Source organism: Heptranchias perlo, chromosome 22 (genome assembly GCF_035084215.1).
Source record: "Heptranchias perlo isolate sHepPer1 chromosome 22, sHepPer1.hap1, whole genome shotgun sequence".
Lineage (NCBI taxonomy): Eukaryota > Metazoa > Chordata > Chondrichthyes > Hexanchiformes > Hexanchidae > Heptranchias > Heptranchias perlo.
The window spans coordinates 13837795-13857292 of record NC_090346.1 but is presented as its reverse complement, the minus strand read 5'-3'; the positions used below and the strand labels follow the sequence as shown (position 1 = coordinate 13857292).

Here is a 19498-nt window from a genome sequence, read left to right as displayed (position 1 = left end):
TCAAAACATAATTCAGTTTAAAAAAACTCTTGTTATCACCTGGAAATTGCACAGTATAATATCAGTAATTAGACCTTCCTCCAAAATCAGGACCACTTGGTTGATATTTCTGACAAACGTAGAAGATGACTGTGCTGCATTATCCCTCCTCATTCTCCTCTACCTTCCTGCAGCTTTTGACACAATTGACCACACCTTTAACCTCTAACGCCTACCCTCAGTTATCCAACTCAGTGGGTTGCCCTTGCTTGGTTCCACTCTTAGCTATCCGATCATAGTCAAAGTAGCTCCAGCAATGGCTTATCTTCCTGCCCTCGCACTATTATCTCTGGAGTCCTCCAAGGATCATTCCTTGGCTCCCTCCGATCCTCATCTATATGTTGCCCCCTAGGTGATATCATCAGTAGACGTGGGGTCAGTTTCCACATGTATGCTGATGTCACCCAGCATTACTTCTCCACCGTCCCTCTCAGCTGCTCCGCTGCCTCTTTGTTGTCAGACTGCTTGTCCAACATCAGGTCTGGGATGAGCCATAATTTCTTGCAACTAAACAACTGGAAGACCAGAGCCATTGCCTTCGGCCTCTGCCACAAACTCTGTACCCTTGCCACCAATTCCATCCCTCTCCCTGGTCACTGGCTCATGCTGGACAAGACTGTTTGCAATCTTGGCACCCTATTTGACCCCTAGCTAAGTTTCTGACCCCATTTTCCTCTTCATCACAAAGACCGCCTACTTCCATCTCTGGAAAATCACCTGCACCCTCCCCATCCTCAGTGTTTAGTTTGAACTGCAGTCACAGTTGTTATGTAGGCAAATACAGCAGCCACTATGTACAGACTAATGCCCCACAAATAGCAATGTGATGAATGACCAGTTAATCTATTTTTGGTGGTATTGGTTGAGGGAAAAATATTGGCCAGTACATCAGGAGAACTCCCTATTCCTCTTTGAATAGTGCCATGAGATCTTTAATGTCCACCTGAATCAGGTGAAATAGGCAGACAAGGCCTTGGTTTCATGTCTCATTCTGAAGAATGGTAATTTCTTAAAAATTTAAAATGCAGCACTCCTTCGGTACTGCACTAAAGTGTTAATGTAGATTATGTGGTCAAGCCTTGGAGCAGGAGTTGAACCAATAACCTTCTGACTCTGAGATAATAGTGCCGCCAACCGATCCAAGCTGACATCACACCATAACCAGTCAACAAGATGAGCAGGTAACATGCTCCAAGACTCTGCCAGTGATACTCTGTTATCAGACAATGAATTGTGAGAGAGTGGTTAGAGGTTACTCATACTAAATTTTGTTTTCTTTCCCTCCATGTGAGGTGCCTGCAACAACGTGGCATTTTCTCAAAACTGTTCACTTGACATTAGAAACTTGTCATAGGTAGGTGTCGGGAGAGACCTGTGTCCCATTCCACAGTGGTGATCTGCTGCCTCTCCTTCTTTTAATTAAAACTTGTAAAGCATTTGGGTGGACTTGTCCTTTTCTTTCCTGTTTAATTAAGTTACCTCTTTAATATTTAAAAAAAAAAATCAGGTTACATTTTCAGGGTTGCAATGCTACTCATCAGCCAGGATGATAACTGCTAAAGGAAAAACAGATGGATCCACTGACTGAGGTTTCTATTCTGCTTTGTTGCAGGCAGAAGATTGAAGAGCTGGAGGCTGAGAGAAGTCGCCTTGATGAAGCGAACAAGATCTTGGAAATGAAACTCGAGCGATGCACCCTGCAGGTACTGCCATATGAGATCTGGGAGGAGCGAACAGTAATAGCACAATGCAGACACCTTCTCATGCAAAGATAGCAGAGGGACTCTCTCAGCAAGTGTCAGTGCAGGGAATTGCTCACTTGGGGGCTAAACAGTAGATTTATTCTACAAGGGAGGTGAAATAGCATTACAAATCATTCATTGAAGGGTGAAAAAAGATAGTGAATCACTTATTATCAGAGGTGAGGTGAGGAGAATTTTTTAATGCAGCGAACTATTATGATCTGGAATGCACTGCCTGAAAGGGTGGTGGAAGCAGATTCAGTGGTAATTTTCAAAAGGGAATTGGAAAAATACTTTAAGAGGAGAAAGTTGCAGGGCTCTGGGGAAAGAGTAGGGGACTGGGACTAATTAGATAGCTCTTAGAAAGAGACGGCACAGACACGATGGACTGAATGGCCTCCTGTGCTGTAAGATTCTATGATTCTAGTCTATGATTTTAAACCAATAACTTCATTTTGCATGAAAGGAACATATTTTTGTTCCACATTATACCTTTTATTATTCTCCAATTGATTTTCTGGCTAAATATTACTTTGACTTTCCAACTAATTGCATCAAGATTACGGTAATGCCCAATAATTACACATCTATACATATAAAAGTTTTGAGTCACACTTCTGACATCACATTTCAAAGTGTCAAAAGTGTATTTAAAAGAAAAAAGGGAAAGGCAGCCATTTCACAATGTTCCTTTCTGACCTGAAGCCAGAATTTTACAAGCACCTGCCAATCTACAAACTTCTCCATCAACAGAAATTAATCTCTAATAGCCGCACTGTCCTGAATAGACTGCATTTATACTGTGAGCTTAAAGGGACAGGCCGGGTTAAATACAGCTGCACCTCAGCAGTAGAATTTTGCATTGTGCTTGCATGGTATAAGCTCCTGCTACTTACCAAGAGTACTGCCTGGGCGATTTGCTTGTATCTTGCAGTATGCTTGTTTATATATAATGTCAGCTTGACTTAGTGCTAGCATCTCTGAGTCAAAGGCTTGTGTGTTCAAGCCCCACTCCAGGAAAGAAATAAAGAAAGGACTGACATTTATGTAGCGCCTTTCACGACCTCCGAACGTCCCAATGCACTTTACAGCCAATGAAATACTTTTGAAGTGTAGTTAATGTTGTAAAGTAGAAAATGTGGCAGCCAATTTGCACACAGCAAGATCCCACAAACAGCAATGAGATAAATGACCAGATAATCTTTTTTTAGTGATGTTGGTTGAGAGATAAATATTGACCAGGACACTGCGGATAACTCCCCTGCTCTTCTTCAAAATAGTGCCATGGGATCTTTTATGTCCCTTGAGAGGGCAGACTGGGAGTGTTAGCCTAGATTTTGTGCTGCAGTGGGACTTGAACCCACAACCTTCTGACTCAGAGCTTGACCACACAATGTAGGTTGACACTTCAGTGCAGTACTGAGGGAGTGCTACATTGTTGGGCATGCTATCTTTCAAATAACATGTTAAATTGAGACCCTGCTTGCCTCTTCTGATGGATATAAAAAATTCCACAACACTTTTTTGAAGAAGGGCAGGGAATTCTCCCGGTGTCCTGTGCAACATTTAACCCGTAATCAACACACCGGGAACAGATTAACTGTTTAGTCATCTCATTTGCTGTGTGTATATTAGCTGTCACATTTGCCTTCCTACAAGATTGACTACACTTCAAAAGTAATTAATTGGCCATGAAGCGCCTTGGGATGTGAAAAGTACTATATAAATACAAGTATTTCTTTTATATAGTTTGCAATTTTTGTATGCTACATTCAGTATTTTAGGTGCATAGCTTATTTTCTTGTTTCATATTGTCTCCTTTCACATGAACAAGAAAGGTTTTGAAGCATTTGTTGGAAGTAGATTCTTTCACGGTCATGTTGGAATTTAGCATCGCATTTGATTTGTGTTGCACCTGACCCTGGCACTGTCAATACCATTGATAGGTGAAAAGTGCTAAATGTTGTTCCAGCAGTCTTATCCTTAACTCTGATGAGCACAGACACTAGTTTTTAAAAAAGTGCAGTACGACTGCTTTTTTTTAATGATATTGCTCTCCACAGGTAAATGTTCATATTTGTAGACACTTAGGGCCCGATTTTACCAGGGGTGCGGGTTCTCGGCGGGTGGTCCATCGGGCGCGTTTTCAACGTGCCCGGTGAAATTAGTGGGTTTCCCGCGTGATCGCAGCAGGCAAACCACTAATTGGATTCACTTACCTGCTCCTCCGGGTTCCACGCTGCTGATCTGCGCGTTGGGCGGGCTGCGCATGCGCAGTACGATCTGTCAGCTGGAGGCGCTCTATTTAAAGGGGCAGTCCTCCACTGACAGATGCTGCAACCAATAGCAAAGATGACTGCATGGAGCAGCCCAGGGGGAAGGCTGCTCCCAGTCTAATGATGCCTCACTCCAGGTATCAATACATGGGGTGAGGAGGAGGGGGAGGACAGAGATCTTCCACCCAGCGGGCGGGAGGAAGCGGCCTGCCTCCGCCACCAGGAAGGCCTGGCTCGAGGTGGCAGAGGGGGTCACCTGCGCCACCAACATATCGCCCACCTGCACGCAGTGCAGGAGGCGCTCCAATGACCTTAGTAGGTCAGCCAAAGTGAGTACACGTAGTCGTTCCCTTACACTCCATCTGCCACATCACTGCCCCCACCCCACATCTCCTTCGGCACTGCCAACACTACTCTGTCACATCACCCCTCATGTGTGCGGGAAATGTATCCAGCTGCAGCTACTGACAAACCGCATTGCTGCGCTGGAGCTGCGGATGGATTCATTAAGGAGCATTCGCGATGCTGAGAACGTCGTGGATAGCACGTTTAGTGAGATGGTCACACCGCAGGTAAAGGTTGTACAGGCAGGAAGTAATTGGGTGACCACCAGGCAGAGTAAGAAGAGCAGGCAGGCAGTGCAGGGGTCCCCTGTGGCCGTCCCCCTCTCAAACAAATATACCGCTTTGGATATTGTTGAGGGGGATGACTTATCAGGGGAAGGCAGCAACAGCCAACTTCCTGGCACCAGGGGTAGCTCTGCTGCACAGGCTGGGAGGAAAAAGAGTGGAAGAGCTATAGTGGTAGGGGATTCTATTGTAAGGGGAACAGACAGGCGTTTCTGTGGCCATAAACGTGACTCCAGGATGGTTTGTTGCCTCCCTGGTGCCAGGGTCATGGATGTCACTGAGCGGCTACAGGGCATTCTCAAGGGGGAGGGTGAGCAGGCAGAGGTCGTGGTCCACATTGGGACCAACGACATAGGTAGGAAGGGAGATGAGGTCCTGCATCAAGAATTTAGGGAGCTAGGTAGCAGATTAAAGAGCAGGACCTCAAAGGTTGTAATCTCTGGATCACTCCCAGTGCCACGGGCTAGTGAGTATAGAAATAGGAGGATAGAACAGATGAATGCGTGGCTAAAGAGTTGGTGCAGGAGGGAGGGTTTCAGTTTCCTGGATCACTGGGCCTGCTTCTGGGGAAGGTGGGACTTGTACAAGTCGGACGGGTTGCACCTGAACCAGAGCGGGACAAATATCCTTGCGGGGAGGTTTGCTAGCACTGTTGGGGGGGGTTTAAACTAACTTGGCAGGGGGATGGGATACAGAGTGGAGCTACAATAGGGGGTGATGTGCAGCCAAATATAGAGAAAAAAACAAGTCAGCTTGGAAGACAGGGCAAATATGTGAGGGCAAGGCTGGATGGCATCTATTTTAATGCAAGGAGTCTTGCGAATAAGGTGGATGAACTGAAGGTGTTGATAAACACATGGGAGTATGATATTGTTGCTGTCACAGAGACATGGTTGAGGGAGGGGCAAGACTGGCAGCTCAATATTCCAGGGTACAGAATCTTCAGGCGAGACAGAGGGGGAGGTATAAGAGGAGGGGGGGTCGCAATATTAATTAAAGAATCAATTACTGCCATAAGGAGGGATGATATATTAGCAGGTTCCTCTAATGAGGCCATATGGGTGGAGCTTAAAAACAAAAAGGGGGCAAGCACTTTGATGGGAGTGTACTATAGGCCCCCAAACAGTCGGGGGGAGATAGAGGAACAGATATGTAGGCAAATCTCAGAAAATTGTGCAAATAATAGGGTAATAATAGTGGGGGATTTCAACTTCCCCAATATTAACTGGGATACTCAGAGTGTAAAAGGCTTAGAGGGTACAAAATTCTTAACGTGCATCCAGGAGAGCTTTTTGAGCCAGCATGTAGAAAGTCCTACAAGAGAGGGGGCGGTACTGGACCTAATTCTAGGGAATGTGGCCGGCCAAGTGGAAGAAGTGCTAGTAGGTGAGCACTTTGGTGACAGTGACCATAATTCGGTGAGATTTAAGGTGGTCATGGAAAAGGACAGGGAGGGGCCGGAAATAAAGGTTCTAAATTGGGGGAAGGCCGATTTTAATAGGATAAGGCAGGATCTGGCCAAAATGGACTGGGATCAGCTGCTTGTAGGAAAATCCGCATCGGAGCAATGGGAGTCTTTCAGAAGGGAGATTGAGACCATGCAATGGCAACATGTTCCCGTAAAGGTCAAGGGTGGTTCCAAGAACTCCAGGGAACCTTGGATGTCAGGGGATATACGAGAATGGATTAGGAAAAAAAGGAGGGCTTTTGGCAGATACAAAAGGCTAAAGACGGAGGAAGCCCTAGAGGAGTACAAAAAGTGCAGGGGGATACTTAAAAAAGAAATTAGGAGATCAAGGAGGGGCCATGAAATAACACTGGCGAGCAAAATAAAGGAAAATCCTAAGATGTTTTATAAGTATATTAAGGGTAAGAGGATGACAAGGGAAAAAATAGGGCCCATTAGGGACAAAAATGGCAATCTGTATGTGGAGCTGGCAGATGTAGGAGGGGTTCTAAATGAATTTTTTGCATCTGTTTTCACTATGGAGAAGGACGATGTAGACATAGAAATACGGCAGGGGGACTGTGATATACTCGAACATATTAACATCGAGCGGGAGGAGGTATTGGCGTTTTTCGCAGGCCTAAAAATGGATAAATCCCCAGGCCCGGACGAAATGTATCCCAGGCTACTGTGTGAGGCAAAGGAGGAGATTGCGGGGGCTCTGACACATATATTCAGAACCTCTCTGGCCACAGGGGATGTGCCAGAGGACTGGAGAACCGCTAATGTAATACCATTATTCAAGAAGGGGAGTAGGGAAAAACCGGGGAACTACAGGCCAGTGAGCCTAACATCAGTGGTAGGAAAATTATTGGAAAAAGTTCTGAAGGACAAAATTAGTCTCCACTTGGAGAAGCAAGGATTAATCAGGGATAGTCAACATGGCTTTGTCAAGGGAAGATCATGTCTGACTAATTTGATTGAATTTTTTGAGGGGGTGACTAGGCGTGTGGATGAGGGTAACGCAGTGGATGTGGTATACATGGATTTCAGTAAGGCCTTCGATAAAGTCTCCCACAGGAGACTGGTCAAGAAGGTATGAGCCCATGGAATCCAGGGTGCCTTGGCACTTTGGATACAAAACTGGCTTAGTGGCAGAAGGCAGAGGGTGATGGTCGAAGGTTGTTTTTGTGACTGGAAGCCTGTGGCCAGTGGGGTACCACAGGGATCGGTGCTGGGTCCCTTGCTGTTTGTGGTCTACATTAATGACTTGGATATGAATGTAAAAGGTATGATCAGTAAGTTCGCTGATGATACAAAAATTGGTAGGGTGGTAAATAGCGAGGAGGATAGCCTCAGTCTGCAGGACGATATAGATGGGTTGGTCAGATGGGCGGAACAGTGGCAAATGGAATTTAACCCGGAAAAGTGCGAGGTGATGCACTTTGGAGGGACTAACAAGGCAAGGGAATACACAATGAATGGGAGGACCCTAGGCAAGACAGAGGGTCAGAGGGATCTTGGTGTGCAAGTTCACAGATCCCTGAAGGCGGCGGAACAGGTAGATAAGGTGGTAAAGAAGGCATATGGGATACTTGCCTTTATTAGCCGAGGCATAGAATATAAGAGCAAGGAGGTTATGATGGAGCTGTATAAAACACTGGTTAGGCCACAGCTGGAGTACTGTGTGCAGTTCTGGTCGCCACACTACAGGAAGGATGTGATCGCTTTGGAGAGGGTGCAGAGGAGATTCACCAGGATGTTACCAGGGCTGGAGCGCTTCAGCTATGAAGAGAGACTGGGAAGATTGGGTTTGTTTTCCTTGGAGCAGAGGAGGCTGAGGGGGGACATGATTGAGGTGTACAAAATTATGAGGGGCACAGATAGGATGGATACTAAGGAGCTTTTTCCCTTCGTTGAGGGTTCTATAACAAGGGGACATAGATTCAAGGTAAAAGGCGGGAGGTTTAGAGGGGATTTGAGAAAGAACTTTTTCACCCAGAGGGTGGATGGAGTCTGGAACTCACTGCCTGAAAGGGTTGTGGAGGCAGGAACCCTCACAACATTCAAGAAGCATTTGGATGAGCACTTGAAATGCCATAGCATACAAGGCTACGGACCAAATGCTGGAATATGGGATTAGAGTGGACAGGGCTGATGGCCAGCGCGGACACGATGGGCCGAAGGGGCTCTATCCGTGCTGTATAACTCTATGACTCTATGACCCACTCAAACCCCATCCTCATCTTACCTGCACCTACTCACCTCGCGAGTACTCACCCCGCCACTACCACGCAACCCAATCCTCATTCAATCTCATGGCTCTATCCCATACTCACCCTCTCGTGCATCTCTCTCACGGCCAGCCCCACTCAACCTGCCACCACCTGTGCTGCAGCCACAGGGTATGCATCACATATGTGCAGTAGGCAGCGTAAGGCAAACGTGTCGTGAGCATGAAGGGGATGCACAAGGGTGTTTGAGGGTTTGTCATGGTTGTTACTTATATTGAATTTCAGAACAACTCACATCACACATTATATTGGCGCCACTACTGCCATGTCTTCGCGAATCCTGTCCGCTTTGTGCAATAATGCCCGCTCCTGGGTATCACTATGAGGACCCACCACTGATGCCACCCAGTGTGTCACTGCAGAGTGGGTGTAGGTGTATTTGCAGGGCTTTTCTGCGCAGACGACTGCGACACATCGGGGATGTCCCCAGTTGCAGCCTGGAAGGCTGTGGAGGAGAAGTTCGGGAGGGCAGTGGTGACTTTGACAGCGACAGGTAGGAAGATGGTGCACGGGCCAGCCAGGAGCAGCTCGGCATGAATGAGGCTGCAGATGTCCACGACTGCATGTCGAGTGACTCTGAGCCTCCGTGTGCACTGCTGCTCAGAGAGGTCCAGGAGGCTGAGCCTCGGTCTGTGGAACGTGTGGCGAGGGTAGTGCCCTCTGCGACGCATCTCTCTCTGCGGTAGCCCTCCCTCCTGCTGTACAGGTGGATGTGTCACAGCACTCTGTTGTGGAGCTCCACGTGTCAGAGGTGGACGGCGTGGATGGCGAGGCTGGTGAGGCTGGTGATGCTGTTAGCCCTCCGAGGAGGTCATGACTGCAGCTACGGCAGCCCCCATCCGGAAGATGTACATCTGAGGGGGTCCGCAAGGTAGGTACATGTCTCCGGACCCCGGGGTAAGTGTGCAGGTTGGTGTCTTTGACCATCAGGAGGAGGGTGGTGGAGGCCAAACTTTGCCCCAAGTGACAGAGCGGCCTCCTGCAATGGGTGAGGGTCTCCCCCCGCCCGCCCCCCACCTGTCACATGGACCTTTGCAGCTGCCACAGGCTGACAGCTGCAACACGTCCATTCGAGCTGGGAGTGTTTCCCCCAGTGTGTGAAACAGTCCCATGTTGATCAAAAATCACACACAGTCCCTTAATCACGTCAGTTAATGACCTGAACAAGCAAAGTAAATACTCTCAAGTGGCATCCCGCTGGCTTTAATTGCTTGCGGGATTCCCACCAGTGGGGGCTGCGCGCGCACGCCGGCGCGTCAGCGGGGAACCCGGAAGTGGGTGGGATTGAGGCGCGATCCGGTCCCGCACCTGGATTTCGCGATTTTCGGGGCCCCCCCGCCGAGAACGCACCCGATAGCGGGTGCTAAAATCGGGCCCTTAGAAAATCTTCTATTTGAGTTTATGACAGAAAAGCTGTCGATTCGCTATGGCCTGTGACTCAAGAGACCTATTGATTTTATCTTGACATCTATTAGGGTTGTATCCAATCTTTTTTTTATTAACAATTCTCAGGGAAGAGTTTGCTGGCAGTTCAACTGAAGGGAGAAAAGACAGCACTTAACTTATCTGCCACTGAGCATTAGTGCACAGACGTGCCAATGAGTGTTTGTTTAATTGGTGAGCTAGTGTCAAAGGATAAAAGTTAAAGATATTGTGAAGTTAGTCTTTCATGATGGTTTTGTAGTGTGCAGCCCATCACGGTATGATGCGGTGGATTGATATTAAACCCTGTGTCATTGAGGCGACAGAAGCATACAAGCGATCCACATTTGCTGCTGGTCGATCTGAGGATTTGTTTATGATTCAAGTCAATTATTTGATTGTGTAGGAAAGTTCCAGTAATATTCCACAGATAAAGGCTTCTGTTAGTTTTGTTTTGCTGTCTTCTCTTTCAGCAGTGTAGCAGCGATTCCTACAAGTGGACCTTGTCTTCTGCAGACTCAAAGGTGTACCTATTCTGGATTCTCATCACATATGTGCATACCTGAGGGGTCAGCAATTGGCAGCTTGCAGAAAACTGCCTAATTGGATTTCATAGAGTTTGCAATATGCTACCAAATCCTCTTTGACATGCAGACATTGCCACATAGACCAGAGGTTTATGGGCAAAGCAACCAATAACTTTATTTATACATAAATATTAATCTGATGCATAATAATCATGTACTAAAAATATATTAGTTGATCTCCTGTGGCATTGCACATGAGGAGTTAAGACTTTAGGTGAAGCGAGTTTGGGGGATAATTGAACTGGGGCATGTAGATGTAATTCATTCCATTTTAAAGTCATAAATTCTGTACTTATTTCCTAATAGGTATGTCCACATTTATAATGGAAACTGTCTGTGTATAAAAATATCACAATCTAATTCCAATCTCTCACCAATACAAGAATGTATGCAGATGTAAGATTTTTAATATATTACTGTTGTGCCGTTGCTCATAGTGAGTCAAAGGTTTTAAAAGAACAGAAGTGTTATGCAAAGATTTCATTTGTTTAGAGTGTTTAACTTGTACCTCATTGGATCTATAAAAATAATAAACTTAATGAACTTGCCTAGTAATATTAAACCTGAATTAGTGTCCGTAACTTAAAATTATGCATGAGGTATCATCTAACCACCATGGAGTCTCCAGCTTTTATCTCAATGGGCTCACAAGAATTGGGACAATGCTGGCTGAGATATACCTCTTGTTTCCTCTGAAGTTCAGCACTGGAATGCAAGAAATAAAACGGGTCTTCCACAGCTAAACAAAGTTTATCAAATTGAAGCGATGGTTTCCTGGACTTCACCCAGATGCTAGACCCAAACTCACTTGTACATGTTATCAAGCCCTTTTACCTTAAATTGATTGTTTTCAAAGTGAGCATCAAACGTGTTTGCGGAGGAATTATGCCTTGAATCCTGAAGATGAAAGGCCATAGATTTTGTTTGGTGAATACATGCATATTCAGCTCAACCGTCTGTTGCAGTGAACAAAACTTAAAGTGACCAGCCATATCTGATAATAGAAATTTAATATTTAAACATGAAAGGCCTTCCATCTGTTACAATCTGAATGCTTTGCATGCCTGTGCCAAATGTACAAATCTTCACAATGGAACAAACTGGTTGTTTTCAATCAAATGAAAGTACTGCTAATTAAATCAAGGAAACAATCCCCTGAAAAATGAAAAAAAAACAGCTGAGACTTTCTTCCAACTTCTGCAGACCTGCCTTACTGTCTGAGATGAACATATTATAAAGTATGTGTCTCTAATGTGAACACCTCTAAGAAAATCCTTTCTTTCTGTCTCTTAAATCTTGCAGGTTTCATTTGTCTCAGGAAATGACTATATCAAGGTTTTATCTTGTTGGCCTGGCATTATGCATGCGGATTTGCTGTCGATACCGTCACAGGTTCAGTGGTGTCATTCGCTCCCATAAGCAGCCTGAGCATCTTATTTTTCTGAGAGTTGGCTCATAATGCCCTATATCTACTTGCACAATGGTGAGAACCACAGGTGTAACAGTGGAACCCCCTTATGACCTGAACCGGATATCTGCGTCTTTGCATGAGCATTTCTTTAACCTCTGACGGTGGACCGTGTTAACACTAGATGATTGTAAACAATTTTACAACACCAAGTTATAGTCCAGCAATTTTATTTTAAATTCACAAGCTTTCGGAGACTTCCTCCTTCCTCAGGTAAATGTTTCAGGAGCTCCTTGAAGCCTACGCATTTATACATATAGAACAATACATGGTGTTTACAGACTGCCCCTGCAACTGCCCGTTGCCAAGGCAATCACCGTGTTCAGACAGAGAGGTGTCACCTGCAGAACCCCCGAATACACATTCAACAAAAAAACAAACAGGGAAAAAAAAAAGAGAAAAAAAACAGAGAGAGGCAGAAACATCCGGAAGGCAGAGAGAGCCAGCAAATGACCCATTATATTAAAAACAGATAACATTTGTTCGCTGGTGGGGTAACGTGTAGCGTGACATGAACCCAAGATCCCGGTTGAGGCCGTCCTCATGGGTGCGGAACTTGGCTATCAATTTCTGCTCGACGATTTTGCGTTGTCGTGTGTCTCGAAGGCCGCCTTGGAGTACGCTTACCCGAAGGTCGGTGGATGAATGTCCATGACTGCTGAAGTGTTCCCCGACTGGGAGGGAACCCTCCTGTTTGGCGATTGTTGCGCGGTGTCCGTTCATCCGTTGTCGCAGCGTCTGCATGGTCTCGCCAATGTACCATGCTCTGGGGCATCCTTTCCTGCAACGTATGAGGTAGACAACGTTGGCCGAGTCACAGGAGTATGAACCATGCACCTGGTGGGTGGTGTCCTCTCGTGTGATGGTGGTATCTGTGTCGATGATCTGGCATGTCTTGCAGAGGTTACCGTGGCAGGGTTGTGTGGCGTCGTGGACGCTGTTCTCTTGAAAGCTAGGTAGTTTGCTGCGAACGATGGTCTGTTTGAGGTTGGGTGGCTGTTTAAAGGCGAGTAGTGGAGGTGTGGGGATGGCCATAGCGAGGTGTTTGTCCTCATTGATGACATGTTGAAGGCTGCGGAGAACATGGCGTAGTTTCTCCGCTCCGGGGAAGTACTGGACGACAAAGGGTACTCTGTTGGTTGCGTCCCGTGTTAGTCTCCTGAGGAGGTCTATGCGATTTTTTGCTGTGGCCCGTCGGAACTGTCGATCGATGAGTCGAGCGTCATATCCCATTCTTACTAGGGCGTCTTTCAGCGTCTGTAGGTGTCCATCGCGTTCCTCCTCGTCTGAGCAGACCCTGTGTATTCGCAGGGCCTGTCCATAGGGGATGGCCTCTTTGACGTGGTTAGGGTGGAAGCTGGAAAAGTGGAGCATCGTGAGGTTGTCCGTGGGCTTGCGGTAGAGTGAGGATCCGCGGTAGAGTGAGGCTTACCCGCAGATCCGACCAAAGAACACACCCACCAGCTCAACAAACTGATCAAGACCTTCGATCCAGACCTTCAAAGCATCCTACGCAATCTCATCCCACGTAATCCCCGCGTGGGAGACTTCTACTGCCTCCCAAAGATACACAAAGCCAACACACCCGGACGTCCCATCGTATCAGGCAACGGAACCCTGTGTGAGAACCTCTCTGGATACATCGAGGGCATCCTGAAACCCATCGTACAGGGAACCCCCAGCTTCTGTCGCGACACTACAGACTTCCTACAAAAACTCAGTACCCACGGACCAGTTGAACCAGGAACACTTCTCACCACGATGGACGTCTCGGCACTATACACCAGTATCCCCCACGATGACGGCATCGCTGCGACAGCATCAATACTCAACACCAACAACAGCCAATCTCCGGAAGCCATCCTACAACTCATCCGCTTCATCCTGGATCACAATGTCTTCACCTTCGATAACCAGTTCTTTACCCAAACACACGGAACAGCCATGGGGACCAAATTCGCACCCCAATACGCCAACATTTTCATGCACAAGTTCGAGCACGACTTCTTCACTGCACAAGACCTCCAACCAACACTATACACCAGATACATCGACGACATTTTCTTTCTATGGACCCACGGCAAGGAATCACTAAAGAGACTACACGATAACATCAACAAGTTCCATCCCACCATCAAGCTCACCATGGACTACTCCTCAGAATCAGTTTCTTTCTTGGACACACGAATCTCCATCAAAGACGGGCACCTCAGCACCTCACTCTACCGCAAGCCCACGGACAACCTCACAATGCTCCACTTTTCCAGCTTCCACCCTAACCACGTCAAAGAGGCCATCCCCTATGGACAGGCCCTGCGAATACACAGGGTCTGCTCAGACGAGGAGGAACGCGATGGACACCTACAGACGCTGAAAGACGCCCTAGTAAGAACGGGATATGACGCTCGACTCATCGATCGACAGTTCCGACGGGCCACAGCAAAAAATCGCATAGACCTCCTCAGGAGACTAACACGGGACGCAACCAACAGAGTACCCTTTGTCGTCCAGTACTTCCCCGGAGCGGAGAAACTACGCCATGTTCTCCGCAGCCTTCAACATGTCATCAATGAGGACAAACACCTCGCTATGGCCATCCCCACACCTCCACTACTCGCCTTTAAACAGCCACCCAACCTCAAACAGACCATCGTTCGCAGCAAATTACCTAGCTTTCAAGAGAACAGCGTCCACGACGCCACACAACCCTGCCACGGTAACCTCTGCAAGACATGCCAGATCATCGACACAGATACCACCATCACACGAGAGGACACCACCCACCAGGTGCATGGTTCATACTCCTGTGACTCGGCCAACGTTGTCTACCTCATACGTTGCAGGAAAGGATGCCCCAGAGCATGGTACATTGGCGAGACCATGCAGACGCTGCGACAACGGATGAACGGACACCGCGCAACAATCGCCAAACAGGAGGGTTCCCTCCCAGTCGGGGAACACTTCAGCAGTCATGGACATTCATCCACCGACCTTCGGGTAAGCGTACTCCAAGGCGGCCTTCGAGACACACGACAACGCAAAATCGTCGAGCAGAAATTGATAGCCAAGTTCCGCACCCATGAGGACGGCCTCAACCGGGATCTTGGGTTCATGTCACGCTACACGTTACCCCACCAGCGAACAAATGTTATCTGTTTTTAATATAATGGGTCATTTGCTGGCTCTCTCTGCCTTCCAGATGTTTCTGCCTCTCTTTTTTTTTCTCTTTTTTTTTCCCTGTTTGTTTTTTTGTTGAATGTGTATTCGGGGGTTCTGCAGGTGACACCTCTCTGTCTGAACACGGTGATTGCCTTGGCAACGGGCAGTTGCAGGGGCAGTCTGTAAACACCATGTATTGTTCTATATGTATAAATGCGTAGGCTTCAAGGAGCTCCTGAAACATTTACCTGAGGAAGGAGGAAGTCTCCGAAAGCTTGTGAATTTAAAATAAAATTGCTGGACTATAACTTGGTGTTGTAAAATTGTTTACAATTGTCAACCCCAGTCCATCACCGGCATCTCCATATCAACACTAGATGAGGCAAAGCTTGGTTCGAATCGTTAAGCTGCTTTGTTCCACAGTAAAGTGAATAGACAGAGAAATAACTATGATAAGGTTCACTTAGTTTAATCAATACAATCTTATTTTTTGCATAATAACACTAATCATGAACATGCTACGCTACCCCACTTGTCTTGATTGACTTGAACAGACCAACTCCTCTGCATTCCGATTTATTGAACCTGCTTTTTCTGGGGCCTTTTGTCTTAGCAGCTTCTCTGTTGCAAAAGCTATGCTGTCTTTTAGATGTCTCTTATTCCCTTCTTCTCAGGCAGACAGAGAATAAAGGGTGATAAGTATTTTTCAATTACTCAGACAAGCTAATGAATTGTATATTGTTTAGTGTCTGAGAAAACAACTTCTATTTATCATATCAGCCACTTTTCACCTGGGTGCCTTTTTTAAGCCTGTGAAGACACTTGTTGCTTTTAAATCCCAGCATTAAAGGTAACACTTTTTTCTAAATTCTATCTGTGGAAAGATGGTCAAATAATCCTGAAACATGACACCCTGCTTCCTTTGTTAAGAGAAAACATCATATGTTGGTATGATAGCATCCTAGGTAGATGGGGCAAAAGAGCTACATCGGTCTCAGCTCTTGTTTGGGTGATGGAGTACGTCTCCTTTGTTATTTCCTGGATGGGCAGGAACCACCAGCCAAAGTTGGTGCATATGGCAACGTGGGCAATGGACTGGTATGTTCAGGGTCTCCATCTACTCTATCTGCGAAGCGCCTGAAGAAACTGGCATGCTTTCTCAGGAAGACAGGAGGCTTGTGCAGTATTCTAAGTTGGCTTGAGTGTAGGTCCTGATGGAGAGATATACTTGATAATATATACATTTTAGGTATTTGATCCTGGATATTCACTATTGTATTTGTTGCATCTGTTTTCTATTATTAATCACATGTATGTTTGAGGTATATGAATATGATGGGTGTGTCCTTAAGAGAGGAACTGATGTTTTTAAGCTGCTGCTGCATTTGTGATAGTTTATTTTGTTCAACGATTGGCTAAATCTGACAGATTGTTCATTGCACATCACCCAAGTGACCTTTAGTTGTACCCATAAATAATCACTTTGAAATGGTAATCACTAATGCTGGTAACCAAGGGATTAGTCATGGCTATTATAGATAGAACTCTGACAGACTTCACCCACAGTGAAAGAAATAAATGATCACCCATCACCTGTACAAGTTATTGTGATTCTTATCTCATAAAATGTATTGAACTATTCCTGTAACACACTAGCCGTGTCTGAGCGATCTAGACAAATGTATGATGTGAAATGGAGTGTATTTTTTTCAGTTAAACTCCCTTATAGCTGTATATATCATGCAAATATTGACTACAGTAGTGTTTGAACTATCGACCCATCTTTGGGCAACATAACGCACTCTCACTACCGCAACCTGAGGGTCAATAGTTTACTACTACATCTGTCAGCTGTAGTCAATATTTGTATAATGGATATGGTACGGGGTGGTGGTGGGGGCCGAAATTGCAGAAAAACAATTGAAATTCCCAAGAAAATGGCTAACCATAGAACTTTGAACTACAGTAAATTGCTGCAAGAGGTAGGAAAAATTTTGCCAATGTTGAATTTATTTTCTATCAGTGTATTTTAAGCTTTCCTAATTGTTTTGGATGATTTCCTTGACCCATTTGGTGAGCTGCCTTCATTCAATACTTAACAAGAAATTATTCTTTTTTTAAGTGATATCACACACTTTTTATTATCTGTGCACAGGCTCATTTTTATTTGCTATGTGCAGTGAAATGTAGAGAGGGGGCTGGAAGTTGCAGGCATTGGTATTACACTGCATGGCTTGAGTTTGTGCATGCGAATGAAGGTAATGTTTAGTGGACGTTGTAATTCCTTTCTCATTCCTGCCTGCCCACGTCTCTCTGCCAAGCTCTCCCAGGTCTGAAGGAAGCCTCGTGCAAATTATGCTGCAACATTGTGAGAATCAGTGCATGTGTAAGTACTATTTCCACAGCCATTACTCATCAAGATGAGGTAGCAAACAATGTGAGGAACCCTGTCGATGGAGGCTACGCATTGTCTAAAGTTGAGAAAATAAATCATTATTTTTTCTGGCAAGAAAATGAAGCATTTTTGTCTATGATGTGTTATTTATATAGAAATGAGGGTGGATGGGCTGGTAAAGGTGAATGGCCTGCAATGTGAAAGGTAAAGGCTGTAAAATCTGTGATTTTTGGCATCTTGAAGGCCTTTGATAGAAGTAGTTAATATAGGGTAAATGACTAGCTGGCTACCTAGGGCAGGTTAATGGTGTTGTCTTTATTTATAACTGGAGTTGCTCTTGAGGTAAACTTGGTTGTTTCAAGAGAGAGAGGTTGCAGTCGCTTGATTAGTGCCCCTTCCGCTGAACTCAATCGGCATCCACTGTACCTCTGGCGCACTGGCTGCAGTGTGTACGATCTACAGGATGCATTGTAGCAACTCACCAAGCTTACTCTGACAGCCCTGCAACCTCTACCTCCAAGAAGAACAAGAGCAGCAATGTCATGGGAACACCATCACCTGCAAGTACCCCTCCAAGTGGCATACGATCTTGACTTGGACATATTCCTTCATTGTCGCTGGGTCAAAATCCTGGAATTCCCTACCTAACACCTTTTGGGAGCACCATCACCACAAGGACTGCAGCAGTTCAAGGAGAAGGCGGACCACTACCTACTCATGGCAATTAGGTATGGGCAGTAAATGTAGCCTTTGTGGCATTGCCCGCACCCCAAGAACCAAGTGTTTAAAAATCTAATTAGGTAGGAATATTTGTATGTGGCTCTTGCTTCTGTCCCTGTGATTCTTGTTTGTCTTGGTGTGTGTGAGGTTGAGAGCATGTGCGCGCGTGAGGTTTGGAGCGTGTGTGCGTGGGGTTGGGAACGTGTGTGCGTGGGGTTGGGAGCATGTGTGCGTGTGAGGTTGGGAGCGTGCGGGGTTGGTAGCGTGTGTGAGTGTGCATGTGAGGTTGGGAGGTTGTGTGCGTGTGAGGTTGGGAGCGTGTGTGTATGTGGGGTTGGTAGCGTGAGGTTGGGAGGGTGTGAGGTTGGGAGTTTGTGTGAGTGTGCGTGTGAAGTTGGGAACGTGTGTGCGTGTGATGTTGGAGGGTGTGACGTTGGAGGATGGTGAGATTGAGAGACTGGGAATGTAAGCGAATTTGCATGCTGAATGATAACAGATGTCATTAGTGTTATTTTTAATTTTTCATGTTTTGATTCATATTTAGATTTATTAACCTGGCTCTGATAATCTCTCATGCGATTTTAAGGTCCCAACACTATTTTATTCAGTGCAGGAAGGTTAATTCATTGAAATTCCAACAGGAACTTGCTCTTTCACACAATGACTGACTATGAGCACATTGTGATTATAAAAATATCCTGTAACCATAATTGCATATAATCATATTTACAAATTTTCTACCGTTTTCACAAGTTAATAAGTAACTATTCCATAATCTTTTCGAAAATGAATGTTCAGAGAATGCAACATCAAAAATGACCTCAGAACCAGCAGCAAGATAATATCCCTAATAGAAAAGAGACATACCTCTGGAAATATCAAATATATCTTCAGTGAAGAAGTAACTTTTAATTCTGAGGGGTAATTTGAAGAGTCCATGCTACAGGAAAAAGAGCCTTGCTCACTGGCATCACGTATCAGAAGTTCGCCACATGCTACCCATCATTCATTTTAATGGTTGGAAAATCTTGGGCAGAGTGTGTGTCCCAATCTCTGATCGATGCTGCAGGTGGGTGAGGCTCCCTATTGGTAGTGCGGAATAGTCAAATTACCCCTCTGATATTATACCTGGGGGTGGGGAGGCCAATGGAACCCTACCTACTTTACGCATCAAGCAATATTTTAACAGGTTGTGTAGGAGGAATCTGTGTCTCCAATACTAAAACCCAGTAAATCAGGAATGAATAATGCAGTATCAATTTAAATGGGAGAGCAGGTCTGATTGCTTTTGTTTACTTAGGCTGACATTTCATTGCAATA

The 19498-nt window shown here is 45.7% G+C and overlaps 1 protein-coding gene across 3 annotated transcripts in view; it reads left to right on the top strand.

Annotated features, from left to right (window-relative positions):
• The window catches only part of mad1l1 (mitotic arrest deficient 1 like 1), a 730635-nt gene that overhangs the window by 342907 nt on the left and 368230 nt on the right, over nt 1–19498 (top strand). For all 3 annotated transcript variants that reach the window (XM_068002947.1, XM_068002946.1, XM_068002948.1), the window contains one exon: nt 1652–1742. In XM_068002947.1, coding sequence (XP_067859048.1) covers nt 1652–1742 — 91 coding nt within the window. The remainder of the gene's footprint in view (nt 1–1651; nt 1743–19498) is intronic.